Here is a 14,172-nt window from a genome sequence, read left to right on the forward strand (position 1 = left end):
TTGCTAGTGTGGGTTTTGCTGTGGGGTGCAAAAGAGGCTTTATTGAAACTGTGCAATTTTTTCTCCCTTTTATTTAATGTTGGTAAAATCCACATAACATAAAACTTACCATTTTAACCATTTAAAAGTGAACAATTCAGTGGCATTTGGTACATTCACAGTGTTGTGCAGCCACCCCCGTATCCAGTTCCAGAACATTCTCATCACCCCACACGGAAACCCCGTACCCATCAACAGTCGCTCCCCAACCCCGAAGGCCCTGCCAGCCTCTGGCCCCCCGATCTGCTTTCTGTCTCCGTGGGTCTGCCGGTTCTGGACTTGCACGCGTGTGGGGCCCTGTGGTGCGAGCCCGTTTTCGTCTGGCTTCTCACTTTGCCTCGTGGTTTCGGGCGCGTCCACACCGCAGCAGGTGTCGCGCTCCCGTCCTTGCTACGGCTGCCTCGTATTCCGCGGTGTAGGCGTACCGCAGTCTGTGCGTCCACGTGTTGGTTGAGGGGCACGTGTGTTGTTTCCTGTGGCTGATGTGAGCAGAGCTGTGGACGTTTGTGTAGAATTGCATGGGTGTTTTAACCACACACGGGACCCAGGTCTCGGCCGCTGGCCGTGATGTTTTGGGGGTGCCCGCCCTCGGGGGTGTGTTTCCGGGACCGCTGGCCTGCGCCCCCACGGCCTCTCCCTGCCCTCCACGTGTCTCTGTCGTCAGGGCAGCCCGGGCCCCTGCTCCTCCCCATTGCCCGGGAGCCGGGAGTTGGCGCTGCCATCCCTCTGGAAGGGCAGATCCGGGAGGTCGGCCGGGTGACTCATCGCCGAGACGGGGCTGTGCCCCACGGTCTCAAGGTTGGGTCCTCGGCAGCGGCAGTGAGCTCATCCTGGGTGCTGCCCACGGAGACGTGCGCCGAGGCCCTGCTCAGTGACATTTGTAATAATGCGCTGAGCACCCGCGTGCTCATCCGACGTGAGTTACAGCAGTCGGGACAGCTGCCGCTCGGCGTGGCTGCTGATGGCCGTGTGTTCCCGGCAGCGGGCGGGTGGGGGCTGGCAATGCTGCGATGCCCCCTGCCCAGCTCTCAGAAACCCAGGAAAAGACCCGAGGACCAGCTGTGCCTGAGACGGGGGCCATCCTCCCGTCCTTCTACCCAGCGGTTAAATCAACCCCGTGCCCCGCCCTGGGCAGAGCGCGGATGAGCCAGCCCAGGGCAGCCAGCAGCCAGGTGTCCCTGGGGCGTGGGGCTACAGAGCCTGCCCGGAAGATCCTGGAAGACTTCCGGCAGCCTGGCCTTGAAGGATGAGCTGCCTCAGTTTCCTCATCTGTCCAGTGGGAGTGAGAGGACCCCCACTGTGTTAGTGTCCTGGGGCCGCCGTCACAAGGTACAAACTCTGACGGCTGAGGAACCACAGAAACGTCTTCTCTCGCGGCTCTGGAGGCCGGAAGTCTGAAATCAGGGAGCAGCCAGGCCGCGCTCCCTCTGAGCTCCGGGGGCGGATCCGGCCTGCCTCCTCCAGCCTCTGGGGTGGCCGGCCATCCTTGGCGTTCCTTGGCTCGTAGACACATCTCTCCACCTCTGCCTCCATCTCCACATGGCCGTCTTCCCTCCATGTGTCTCTGTCCAAATTTCCCTCTTCTAGAAGGATCCGCCCTGATCCAGTGTGACCTCACCCTAACTCAATCACATCTGTCAAGACTGTTTCTAAACGAGGTCGCATTCACAGGTTGCAGGGGAACACAAATTTTGGGAGGACCCTCTTCACCCCCGTACAGCCCCCTTTTGGGGTTTTGGAGGCAAAAAGGGAAGAGCTTAGGGCGCGGGTGTCTTCGGCCTGCTGAGTTCCCTGTCACTGTTTGTAACTAGCCAGCTCCTTGGCCGTGTGGCCCTGGCCTGGCCTGGCCCTGTCTCGGCCTCATTGTCCCTTGTTCTCTAAAGGGCAGCTGAGTGCCGTCTCCCAGGGGCCTCGACGTGTGTGTACAGTCCTCGGTATACAGTAGGCGCTCAGAAGCGGCAGGCCCTCGGTTCCTCACAGTCTCTGGAGCTCTTTTCCTGGTTCGAGTCCCCGTTCTGCCTCTGCGGGTGTGACCCCGAGCTGGTGCCTGCCCCTCTCGGGGTCCTGGCCCCTCGTCTGCACCTCTCGGAAGTGGGTGGAGGTGAGCGACCTGCTGAGCAGGTGTCAGACGACCCGTGGAGGAGGTTCCACGGCGCTGGGGCTTCCACCTGGCCAGAGAGGGTGGCCCGAGGAAGGGGCCCTTGGGCTGACCCCAAAGCATGAAGTAGTAGGGAAGACCAAGTAACAGTGTCGAGTACGTCTCAGTACTCCTGGTGCCAGAGACTGCTAAGGGCTCGACGTGTGTTCAGTCACCTCGTCCCCGCCAACCTTAGGAGGCAGGTGCTGTTATTAGGTCCTTTATCCAGATGAGGACACGGAGGCCCGGAGAGGTTAAGGAAGCTGCCCAGGGTCACGCAGCTGTTCACTGGTGGAGCTGGGACTTGAACCCAGGCCCTCTAGTTACAGAGTGGGAATGGGGCTGCTGTGAGGACTGAATGAGTCAGTTCCCAGGCCTGGCTGCTATTAATCAGAAAATGAGGGAGGGATGTGCATCCCAGCAGAGGGAACAGTAGGTGCCAAGTCCCTGTGGCAAGGGTCACTGTGGTCAAGTGAAAGCTGTTAAAACCCGGAGAGTGAGGGGGAGAGAGGCAAGGCGTGGAGAAGCCCCTAGGACCCTGGCCTTAGCAGCTGTGGGGTGGAGTTTGGCTGTCATTGTAGGAGCGTGGGGAGGGACGTTGCGTGGGGAGGGACGGGACAGGGACGGTATAGCTGCAGGGATCCAGTGGGCAGGTGGGCGCCCTCCCTTTTTGTGTGCGTGGAGGCGGCTGCCCGCCCTGGGCTACACCGAGTGGGGACCGAGCGTGTGCAGGGAGCAGCCTCCTCAGGAGTCAGGCAGCCCCAGGAGCTGGCTGCCCGCCCTTGGGCCCTGCGCCACGCTGGGCAGGAGGGGCAGGCCGGGCGCTGGGCTGGGATATGAGGCTCGCGTTCCCCTGGGAAAGGTCAGCCTGGCCTGGCTCGGAGCCTTGACCCAGCTGTGCGGGAGGCCCAGCGCTCTGCTGGCGGCCCCTCCTGCTCTCCCCCACTCTGGTGGGCAGGGCTCCAGTGGTGGAGGGCGGGGGAGCCCCAGTCACACCATTCCAGACCAGGAATAGGCACTGGCCCAGCTCCGTGCGCCAGCCCCTCCCTGGACTCAAGTGGCCTGCCTGGTGAGGAGAGAGGGCAAGGTGAGTGGCCAGGGGGCGGGTGCTGCAGGGGCCAGGCCCTGGCGGCCCCAGGCAGACCCCCTCAGGCTGGATGGAGCCTAGGCAGACTCCAGACCTCTCCCCCGTCGCTCCGGCCAGCTCTGCCTGCAGGACTCGCCCCTTCCATGGAGAGCGAAGGAGAAACCACTAATTGCTTTGCACTTCCAGACTGCGTTGTGCACTCGGGCTGGTTTAATTGGTTTTTATGGACGAAGAGTTGAAGGCCCGGGGAGGGGAGGTGTGGTGTGAGCCCCCAGCCACGGAGCTCGGAAAAGCGGGAGCTGCCCATCCACGTGTCCATCGTCACAGCCTCATGCTGCCTTCCCTGCAGGGACCACAGAAGAGGAACAGACTGTGCTCAGCCTGGACAGCTGTGCACACACCCACCGAGTCTCATGACAGGTAGTGTTGCCCACTGGTTAGTGTCTAGGGTTGGCGGCTGAGGCACCAACCAAGTGGGCGTCACTGAGGGTCCAGCGGGAGACAGGCCACCACCCAGAGCAGGTCCTTAAGGGGGAGTTGATGAATAGGGGCGAGGCGGCACTAAAGGTCGTTAGAAGGGACAGTGGGTGCCCTGGGCTAGCCTTGGGCTGGAGAGGGACCGCTACAGAGGAGGCACGTCTTGAACACATCGCCTCCCAACCTGGATGCTTGTGGCGTGTGGGGAGCAGCCGCTGTGATGGGTCAGGAGGGGCAGAGAGTCGGGGTTTCTGCATGAAGTCGGGGGACAGCCAGACACACGGGCAGGCTGCAGACCCCTGTCCTGTTCCTTGCCAGCGCTGCTGAAGATGAGTCAGGCCCTCCCAGCCCCCCTCACTCTTGGAGGAGAATCCACACATCGGGGTTCAAGTCGGTCCTTCCTCAGGGCCGGACGCAGGGTGGAGCCTGTGATCGCGTGGTGAGCGCGCTGGCTCGAGTACTTTGCAGGAATTATTTTACTTAATCCTCCCAAGGGCCCCTGGAGGTGAATTGTCCACATTCACGAACACACACACGCACAATTTCAGACGACAAGACTGAGCCCGAGGGCTGAGGGCTGAGCTGGGGTCTGCATAGCAGATAACGTGGAACGGCTCAGCCCCGGGGTGTCTGCTGGGCTCTGCTCTCACGGAGCGCACCTGGTGTTGGCCCCGTCCCACGGCGTTTTCCCTAAGTGGACGGCAAGGCGACGTTCGGCCATCCACAGGTGACACGTTTGATCACGTGTCGAGAGAAGAGGTCGTGTCTGGTCTGCAGACACACTTGCTAAAGCCGAGGCTGATGGGGGCATCGAGGCTGGTTGTGCAAAGCACAGGCGGAGAGAACAGGGTGGGTCCGACGAGTTCAGGTGTGAGGTCGTCGTGTTGGCATCCCCGTGGGGTGTCGGGACCGGCAGGGGTTTCGGAAGTTCTGGCACGCGGTAGGCACCCGGCACGGTTGCCAACTGAGTGGCTGAGTCCGAGTCAAACCCACCCAGGACTTGGGGTTTCCAAAATAAGGAAGTGGCATGACTCAGGATTAAGTCCGCTGGACGTTTTTTCCTCTCCTTTGATAGTTTTGGGCAGAAAACTTTGTTTTGCAAAGGAGTTTCTCTTGGAAGATTGCAGTGGGCAGGAGGGGTGTGGATGTGCCCCTCGTGGAGGGAACAGAAAGCTTCAGGGCTGTGCGGGGTTGGGGGACGAGTGCCTCTCCTGGAAGGGGATGCCGGTTTGCAGAGAGAGCAGCTGTGACATTGCCGGGACGCAGGTGGACGACGAGGTGGTGCCTGCGGTGCTGGAGGGCTGCCCGTCTCGGGGGGACCCTGAGAGGAATCCAGGGCAGGGACATGACAGGGACAGAGGCTCTCTGGGGCGATCCCTGTCTCACCCCTGGGAGAACATTGGGGTGCAGGGAAGCTCCCCCGTGGGCGGCCAGAGCTGCCGGCAGCCAGACCGAGCCCCCCAGGCCGCCAGCTGGGAGCCCCCCAGGCCACCATGCCCACGCCGCCCTGCACCCTCGCCTCGTTCTGCGCTCCGAATCTCTGACTCAGACCTCCCGGCTCAACTTCCTGTCTCGTCAATTTCACTTCCTAGTTCCTGCCTCCTGACTCTTCAGAACGAAACTCCTTCCTTAGAAATTAGAAGTGGAGTCGGGGAATCCAGACCACAGGGCCGGCTGGCAGAGTCCGCCGTCTGGGCAGAGTGCGTGTGGGCGTGCCCCGTGGGCGAGAGGTGGGCATTCCCTCTGGGGAGGGTCTGGCAACCCACAGGGGTGAGCCCTGGCCTCTCCTGTCTCGGGAGCTCCGTCCTGGGAGCCCCAGAGATGTGGTAGAGATGCCCGATGGCCCCAGACCCAGACGCTTGGTGTCTGGAGCCGTGCTCCTTTGCCAAGTGCCTCCTGCCCACCTAGCGGTTGTGGGCGCAGAGATGCATGGTCCGTGAGCAGTGGAGCCAAGGAGCTGATTTGGAGATAACAAAACCACGTGACGGCAGGGCGGCTGGAGGACAGCTTTGGAGAGCGTGGTCAGGGAAGCCTTCTCTGAGGGGATAGTCAAGAGCTGAGGAGGAGGACAGAGGCAGATCTGGGAAAAAGCCATGTGGGCAGAGGGGACAGCTAGTGCAAGTGTCCTGGGGCGTGTCTGAGGGCCAGGCATAAAAGGCCCCAGTGGCTGGAGCTGGTGATCGAGGCAGGAGGGAGGAAGCAGACCGGACACGGGCGGGGCTGGCTCTGCAGGCCTCCTGCGCCACGCCGAGGCCTTTGGATTTTATCCCAAGAGCTTTGGGTCGTCATCGGAAGATCTGAAGCGGAGGAGGGAGACGATGGGATTGGCATCCCTGAAAGCTCCCTGGGGCCTCCCTTGCGGAGAACGCACTGTGGGACTCAGGTGGAAAGTTCTGGATCTCTTACCCTCCCCTGGTGTCACGCCCCAGGACGAGGGCTGGGGACCCAGGCTGGGGAGCAGGGGCACCTCGGAGACCCGTGGCCTGTTGTTCCTTGGCTTCCCGTGGGCAGGATGGAAAGGCTGAGGCTCGAGGGCCAAGCAGATCACTGACCCCAGAGTTGGAGAAATCGGTCATGACCTGGATCAAGCTCCAAAGTTCAGCTCAGTTAACTTTCAACCCCCGGGAGCGGCCTGGGCATCTGTGGCAGGTGTTTGTGTGGGGCCAGGCTGGCCTACTATCAGGTGAGGAAGGAGGCGGCGGTGGGCTGAGACCCTCAGGCAGCAGAGAGCCCTGGGGGGACCCAGACGCCCCTGCCAATGACTGAGGTCCCGTTTGCGCTCAGCAGAGGCTCCCCAAGTCCTAAGCTTCCTCCTGGAACGCTTAGCCAGCCTTGCGCGCCCGCAGCCCCGCCGGTGCTGGGAGGGCGGGAGGGCACGGTCCCAGCCCTCCAGAGGCCCCCACGTAGGGCCTGGCGTCGGGCCGGGCGGGCGGCAGACCGCGGGTCGAACTGGCACAGGGGCGGGACAGCGGAAGAGGCTGTTTGCCCCGTCTGCCGGCGCACCGGCTCTGTTTTTCTGAACCCTCGTCTGTTCTTACGGCTGCTGACGCCGCCACCGCCACGGATGGGGAGAGAGGGAGGGGAAGCCGGTGCCAAGTTGGCCCGCCCCTTCTGAACCTGGGCTTCTGCCACGCTCCCCCGCCTGCCTGCTCCCGCGAGCCTCGTCTGGAGGTCACATTCAGCCCTGACGCGTCTCAGTGGGTCAGGCGGCAGGGAGACCGAGCCGAGCCAGGCGCGCAGCAAGGCTGCCGGGCACCGCTGCTCCGTCGGGCTGAGGTCTTCAGATTTTGCAGAGCGGGGGCGTTGGGGGGCCAGGGGGCTGAGCGTCTGTGCTGGGCGCCTTGGTGCCTGGAGGAGCCACAGACACTGTGCCCCCTGGTGATGCCTGGCATGGGGCACCGAGCGCACGACTGACAACTTCCCGCCGCCCGCCCACCCCCATCCGCGAAGGGCACCTCGCATGCCCGCAGCTGCGGTGGGGACGGCATCAGGAGTGGCAGCCCGAGGAGCCCTGGGCCACCGCGGGCGGGGGGAGCTGCTTCTCCGCCCTTCTCAGAGCCAGCCTCTGCCGGCCGCCCGCGGTCCCTCCCTCCTCCTCCCTCCTCCCTCCTCCCTCCTCCCTCCTCCCTCCTCCCTCCTCCCTCCTCCCTCCCTCGCTGCCGTTGGACGAGAAGGATGTGAGGCAGAGCTGAGCCGGAGCAGACGCCAGCCAGAAGCCTCGCGGAGCCGCACCGCGGCCGCCCAGCCTCCCGCCTCCCAGCCCGCTGCTCCCAGCCCGCTCCCTGGAGCATCCTTCCAGCCGTATGTTTCCGGAAAACTTGGCCGAGGGGGAGACGCAGATGAGAGGATGTGAGTGACTGGCTCTGGGAGGGGACTGGGGGCTTTGGGAGCTGGCGACAGGGACTGGCCGTGGCTGTCAGGCAGCCCCAGGCGGGGGACTCAGAGTTCTGCACCATGGGATCCCCCCCTTTTCCCTGGCGCCCCCTTCCCCGGCCTTTCTGGCTGTCAGGCTGGGGCTCTCTGGGAAGGAGAGCAGGACCTGGGTCTGTGCTGGGAGCAGGCCTTGGGGGTCCCAGTTCGCTTGGGGGTCTCGGCTGGCGCTTGCCCAGATGTGCTCTCTCCAGGTGGACGGGCATGGGGGGCCTCTCAGCCGGGTCTGGTTCAGGTGGTTTCCAAGGCACAGTGGGGTCTAAGGTGCTTCTCCCTGTGCCCTGCACCCTCAGTCTTGGGTCCCAGAACAGGAACCAGAAGGGAGCTCGTGCCAGCCCGCCCCCACCCCAGGGGCCCTGGTCAGCACTAGTAGGGCCCCCGCCCTTCACATGGCAGTTAGGGAAACTGAGGCCCAGAGAGCAGAGGGGACGGCCGAGACCATGCAGCACGTTCCGGGCAGGGCTTCTGGACAGCTGGGTCCAGTGCTCCTTCACGAGCTGCTCGCTTCCGGGAGGGGCTGGGTGACCCCCCCGCCCCAGCTCCCCGTCAGCTTCGGCTGCTGCCAGGAGGGCTGTTAATTAGGACCCCAGGCCCCCAGCCGGACTCGGAACCACCTCCTTATTTGTGTGCTGGGTTTGGAACCGTCAGCCTCCCCGGGTCCGGCTGCCCCGGGGCCCTCGAGGCCCCCTCCCACCCCCCAGCAGGCCCAGATGGGAGACCCGCCCTCTCCTGCCCCGTGTTCCGGATCGACGTGTTTGCTGGGCTCTCTTGGCCCCAGCTGGGGAAATATAAATAAACGCGCGTACCCGTCGTCCTCCGTCCTCCGCCAGGTTCTGTGGAAGTGGCAGCTGCTGCTGGCGCTGGCGATGGGAAAGGTCAGGGGGCGGGTTACACTTGATCCCACACCCCGGCCCTCCCCCTGCTCGCGCCTGTCCTTGAGGAGCTGCCGGGAGCCACGTGGCCCCGCGGCCTCTGCAGGGGAGCAGGTGGCCTGGTGGTCCACCACCACCCTGCCCGCCGGGCCAGAGGCGGGAGAGCAGAAACCTGGGTCCCCACGCCCAGCGCCTCCGGCCCCGTGGCCCGGCCCATCAGCTGGAGTTGCTGTGACCCCCTGAGCCTCGGTTGTCCCCATCCTGGGGACGGGGAAAACGCTCACGGCCTGGAGGGCAAGGATGAGCTGGGACCCAGTCTTTGACGGGCGTTGCAAACTCCAAGGTGCCTGGCCATGTGACGTGGTGGCCTGTTGATGCTGTGCTGTTATTCGTGTGAGAGCTTTGTGTGTAGCAAGCCCGGCACACGTTTGGATGGATGGATGGATGGACGGACGGACAAATGAAAGACAGAAAATGCCAACACGTGGGCTGTCGGCCCCTCAGCCTCCTGCACCCCTGCGAGATTTCAGCAGCCCTGCTCGCAGTTTGATTTTATTCAAGGAAAATGGCCTCAAACTTCGTTATGGGCCATCTTTTGTTAGTCCTCACAGGTGTAGCACTTTGGCTCCGAGGCCGCCGTGTTCCCTGCGGTGTGACTCAGGCCTCGTGCCTGCCGCCCTCGGGGGGCCCAGCCCTGCCCTGCGGCCCCCACCTCCCACCTCTCCCGCAGCCTTGGGGAGGAGGCCGGCCCTACCTGCCCGGGGGACGGTGGCTGGTGTGTCGAGTGCCCACGTGCGCCCATGTGTGCCCGTGTGCGCCGGGAGCTCCCCGGGCCGGTGGGCCGAGACCAGGCTGGCTCCCAGGCGCGGCCTGTGGATGCAGGGGCACCGCGTTCTGCTGAGCCTGGTGTTTACAGCATGGAAAGTAGCAGGCGGGCGCGGCTGTGGCCTGAGTCTGTGGGCGTGGAGGGAACGTTCTCCGACCTGGGTGGGTGTGGGGCCGGGTCTGCCCGTTCCTGGGGGTTTCTCCCCACATCAGGAGTCTGCGAGGCTGTAGGAAGCTCACGGAGGTGGGGGTGCTGTGGTCTGGGGGCAAGGCTACTCCCAGCCCCCGAACCAGCCTGGGGTCCCCGAAGTCCAGGGACACCCAGGTGTCCACAGGGGGCATCGGGTCACAGGTGCCCCAGTTGACCTGGCGTGGAGGCTCCCGGCCCAGCTCATGGCCGCCCGACCCCACCCTCCCGCGCCTGCTCGCACGTTCCTTTCCTCCCCGGCTGGTGTGGCCGGAAAACAGCGCTGTCTCCCGAGGCCGCGTCTGCAGCTGCGAGCGAGTGTCAGTGCAGGGTCACGACAGCCGGGGGGGCGGGGGGGCCTGGCGGGTCTGCGCCCTGGACCTCAGCCCTCGGCCCCCAGAACCCTGACAGTGGCCTCGAGGGGGTGCACCCGTGCGAGCTCCCACCTGCCCCTCCCGGGCCCTGGAGCCCTGGGAGGCCGGCCCCGCCCCTCTCTGGTGCATCCACACTGTGTCCCTTCCGGAGCCTGCGACCTGAGCGGTGAGCCTCCGGTCTGTGTCAGGGCTGCTTCCTGCCCGGGCTCCGTCTGCCCTCCGGGCCGTGGGCGCCGCCCTCACCTGCCGCCCTCCCTCCGCAGGTCTCCTGGAACACGGCCGGAACTGGTCGGCCATCGCCCGCATGGTGGGCTCCAAGACCGTGTCACAGTGTAAGAACTTCTACTTCAACTACAAGAAGAGGCAGAACCTGGATGAGATCCTGCAGCAGCACAAGCTGAAGATGGTGAGTCCCCCACGCCCTCCGCACGGCCGGGCGGCCCGCCAGACCCCCCACGTGGGGCTGCCCTGGGAGCCCTGGGCGGGAGGGGTGTCTCGCCCAGGACTCAGCCCCTGGCTCCTGCTAAGCGGTGCCCATGGGACAGCTCCAGGGTTGATCTGTGCCGTAAACGTCCCTCCTGGGTACTGGGACGGGGAGGTGTGCCCGCTGTGGGCCAGGCCTGCCCCCGCCTCCACCCCAGCACCCGTCGGTCAGACCCTGCAGGACTGCAGCGCCGGCTCAGCTGTGGAGGGAGTGTGGCGAGTCGGGCCCTGACTCACCAGGGATTCTCGGCCGTCGGTGCAGTGAAGACCCAGAGGCAGATGGACCCCAAGGGGGCATCCCCCACCCCATTTGGCCTCCCGGTCTTAGGGCTGGCGGGGAGGGAAGGACAGATCGGGGAGAAGCGGCCAGCCCGGGCCTCCCGGGGGCTCAGGGGAGGCCGAGGCCTTCCTGTCCCCAGGAGCACAGACGGGGCGGCGCCTCGCTGAGTGTGAAAATGGTCCCCATGGAGAGTGCTTCCTGCAGCTGTTACTGGGACGCGAGGGCTGTTTGGGGGCGGCCACGTCTTTCTGTTTGTCCTTCTGTCTTTCTATCTTTCTCTCTGTCCTTTTGGGCACACTTGTGACATGCCAGGCATTGTCACCATTCCAGATCTGGGGAAACTGAGGCTCAGCCAGGCTCAGAAACAGCTGACTTGGGGTTTGGACCCACAATACGTGACCTGAGGAGCCGTGCTCTTAGCCAGTGGGCCGCGTGTTTCCTTGTAGGTATGAATGGACAACAGGGAGACACACAGCTCTCCTCCCCCCAGGACCCGCTTGTACCCGTCCCCCTGGATCAGGCTGCCTGTGCTGTGTTTAAAGTATGTGCAGCCTGTCCTGGGAGGCAGTGCTGAATGCCCGCAGAGGTCCAGAGAGGGTGAGCACGCTGCTGAGGTCACACAGCACGGGCAGGCCAGAGACAGGGTTATCCTGTTGGAACTCTCCTTGAGCGCTGTGCAGAATTTAAGGGCACCTCTTCCCAGCCCCTCTGAGTGTCCTAGGCTGGAGGGGGACACTTCCCCGCTCCCTCATTCCCCCTCACGTCCAGTGAGGCCATGCCTCCTTCACTTTCGCCCCTTGCTGTTGAGATGGACTTGAACCTGGTGCTCCTCAAGCATCAGGCTCCCTTGGACACCAGGGGCTCTGCTTCCTTCTAGATTTTCCAGGACTCTGGTTTCCGCAGGGGGGAGGCCTCAGGGAGGGCTGAGGGCGTGGAGCACCTGTATAAACACCTGCCGAAGCCCCTCAGAGCCGAGGATCCAGCCCCTGGGGGACGGAGGCCCGAGGGGCAGGGTGTCAGCCAGCCTCTGTGTGCACCAGCGCAGGATTAACTGGGGGGGTGAGCATCGCCCCAGGCACGAAAATATCTCTTCCGCTGCCTCCCTACTCCCCCGCCCCTGCTCCTCCCAGCTGGTCTCCACAGCCCGGAGTCCACGGCCCGGAGTCCACAGCCTGGAGTCCACGGCCCGCATCGCTCTGGGCCTCTGGGGTTACAGGCTGCTCCTCCCCTCACAGCCTGCTGGCCCCACAGACTCTTTCCAGGTTTCCTCAGGGCCCGGTCCCTGGCATCCCTGGGCACCCCAAAACTTGACAGTGTGGGTTAGAGGACCAGAGACCCCAGCACAGTGGAAGGTGCAGCCTGGGCTCAGGGTGAACGTGGGGTCAAGTCCCAGCTTGACAACCTGGCACCTGTGTGACTTGGGCAGTGGCTTCACCCCCTGAGCCTCAGTGTCCTCATCTGTAAAGTGGGGGGGCAGTAGTAGGGGCTCTTGTTTCAGATGATGTGTGCTGGAACAGCCATAGCAGGGACTCTGGGCCCAAGAGACTCAGGTTCAAATCCAGACTCTGCCACTTACTAGCTGTGTGGCCCCGGGCAAGTGGCTTGTCCTCTCTGTGCCCCACCTGTGAAAAGGAGGTAACAACAGTGCCCACCTCAGAGGGCTGTTGTGGGCATGACACAGGTGGACGGGTGTACAGCGAGGAGAACGGGGCTTGGCACGTCACGAGCGCCGCACAGGTGAGAGCCGCGATGGTGGTGGCAGTGGCGAGCTCACAGCTGCCAGGTGCCTGGTGGCTGGGGTGTCTCGTCTCCCTGGTTGTCAGTTAGGCCTGAAGCACGTCTGCTCCTGGATTGACCGAGTGATTGATCGGTTGATTCATTCATTCATTCATTCATTCACTCGTTCATTCAGAGGCGGCTGAGCAGAATGGTGTGGGTGGCTCTGGGCTTGAGGGCTCACAGCCCAGCTCTGCATCACTGCCTGGTGCCCGCGGGTACATGGCCTTTCTGCCCTGTGCCTCAGTTTCCCTCTGTAGAGTGGAGGTCAGACCAGGACCCGCTCGTGGGGTGGTTGTGAGGAGCGGACGTGTTGCGAAGGGCAGTGCCTGGCCCTTGGTCAGTGCTCAGTAAGTGTTGGACGTCATCCTCATTGTGCATTCAGCAAGCCTTTATTGAGCGCCCGCTGTATACCGGGGAAGCAGCGGCAGGTGCCCCCAGGTGTACGTGTGGACGGGGTTTTCCTGCTGGGCTGAGGAGCTGGGCGTTTCTTCACTGGACAGCGGGGAACCATTGAAGGTTCGTGAGCCAGGGGTAATGCAGCCGAGACTGGGCCCGGGGTGGGTGGTGCTGGTCTGAGTGAAATGTTGCTGACTGATGGAGGTCACCCTCCTTGTCCCCTGACCTGAATGCTCTGATGGGTGGGCAGCATCGTTGGCGGCCTGAGGAGGAGGCGTGAACAGAGGGGGACCCTGAGGCCCAGCTCGGGCCCCTCCCCAGCCCCCTGAGGTTGCTGCCGTTGCCCCCATTCCTCGGAGGAGGATGCTGAGGCCAGGAGGAAGCAGGTGCCTGCTGAGACCACAGAGGTGTTTGAACCCGGGTCTCTAGGAGCCCTGGCTTCCCTTCGTGCACCCGTCCCTGTTACTAGATGTGGCACACACAAAACTCGGCAGAGGGTGGTCCCACCAGGCGAGCAGGGGAGCAGAGGTGGGGGCCAGCCGCCACGTTCTGAGGCCAACAGATGGGCGAACATTGCTGATCGCATGATGAGAAAGGGCGCTGTGGGAGGGTGGGTTGGTTCTCCATCCCGCTGGCCTCGGAGGAGCAGACTTACGTCGAGGGCTGCGGGGAAGGCGCAGGGAGCGGACGCGGGGACCCGTCACAGGAAGTCGAGCTCAGCCTGGTCCGTCCATCCTGACGGTTGCGTGTGGGTGAGTTCCCCGTCCCTGGAGTGTGCAAGCAGTTCTCACAAGATGCCGCTGGACTCGGTGACCTCTGCCTCCCGCCCCTCCCCCATGCCCTCCCGTCCCAGGAGGAAGACAGGTCCTTGTGACTCCTGGAGCAGTGGCAGCCCCCTCTCGCTGCTGCCTAGGCCCGTCTGGAGCTCAGGAAGCAGTGGGGGAGATGGGGGGTCAGCAGCCGTCCCCTCCAGCCCTGCCCCAGGCCTGGCCTGAGCGTGGCCGCGGGCGACGTCAGCAGGAAGCAGACCGGGCGGGCGGAGCGCGTCCAGAGTTATGTAACGTTTGGCATCAGTGGCTTCTCGGAGCCTTCCCTCCCTCTCCGCGTGGCCGAAGGTTACCCTTTACTCTCATCTGTGGACACAGGCCCTGGGGCCCAGCTTCCCTGTTTCTCCATCTCTGTCCATCTCAGCCCAGGCCCCACCTTGCCTTGTTTTCCTCTGTCGTCTCCTCCGTATGAGGCTGCACAGGCCTGCAGAGAGAGGTGGTCCAGGCAGGCAAGTGCTTGCACCTGACTTGCATTCAGA

At 63.9% G+C, this 14,172-nt stretch overlaps 2 protein-coding genes across 2 annotated transcripts in view; both read left to right on the plus strand.

The window, feature by feature from the left end:
- NCOR2 (nuclear receptor corepressor 2) overlaps positions 1-14,172 on the plus strand; it is a 215,602-nt gene that overhangs the window by 150,507 nt on the left and 50,923 nt on the right. The window contains 1 exon segment of the mRNA XM_058531253.1: positions 10,192-10,334. Within this exon segment, the coding sequence (XP_058387236.1) occupies positions 10,192-10,334 (143 nt within the window).
- Positions 2,826-7,522, plus strand: LOC131398105 (uncharacterized). Its single transcript, XM_058531254.1, has 2 exons — positions 2,826-5,440; positions 6,252-7,522. Exons 1-2 carry the CDS (start codon positions 4,542-4,544, stop codon positions 6,289-6,291), a joined length of 939 nt encoding a protein of 312 aa, XP_058387237.1. The 5' UTR covers positions 2,826-4,541; the 3' UTR covers positions 6,292-7,522.

Source organism: Diceros bicornis, chromosome 35 (genome assembly GCF_020826845.1).
Source record: "Diceros bicornis minor isolate mBicDic1 chromosome 35, mDicBic1.mat.cur, whole genome shotgun sequence".
Taxonomy (NCBI): domain Eukaryota; kingdom Metazoa; phylum Chordata; class Mammalia; order Perissodactyla; family Rhinocerotidae; genus Diceros; species Diceros bicornis.

Bases quoted from the DNA above. Each gene is read 5' to 3' on its own strand.
- LOC131398105 (XM_058531254.1), top strand. From the start codon at position 4,542: ATGGGGGCATCGAGGCTGGTTGTGCAAAGCACAGGCGGAGAGAACAGG. The intron at 5,441-6,251 runs GTGCGTGTGGGC...TCCCGTGGGCAG, and splicing joins GAGTCCGCCGTCTGGGCAGA to GATGGAAAGGCTGAGGCTCG.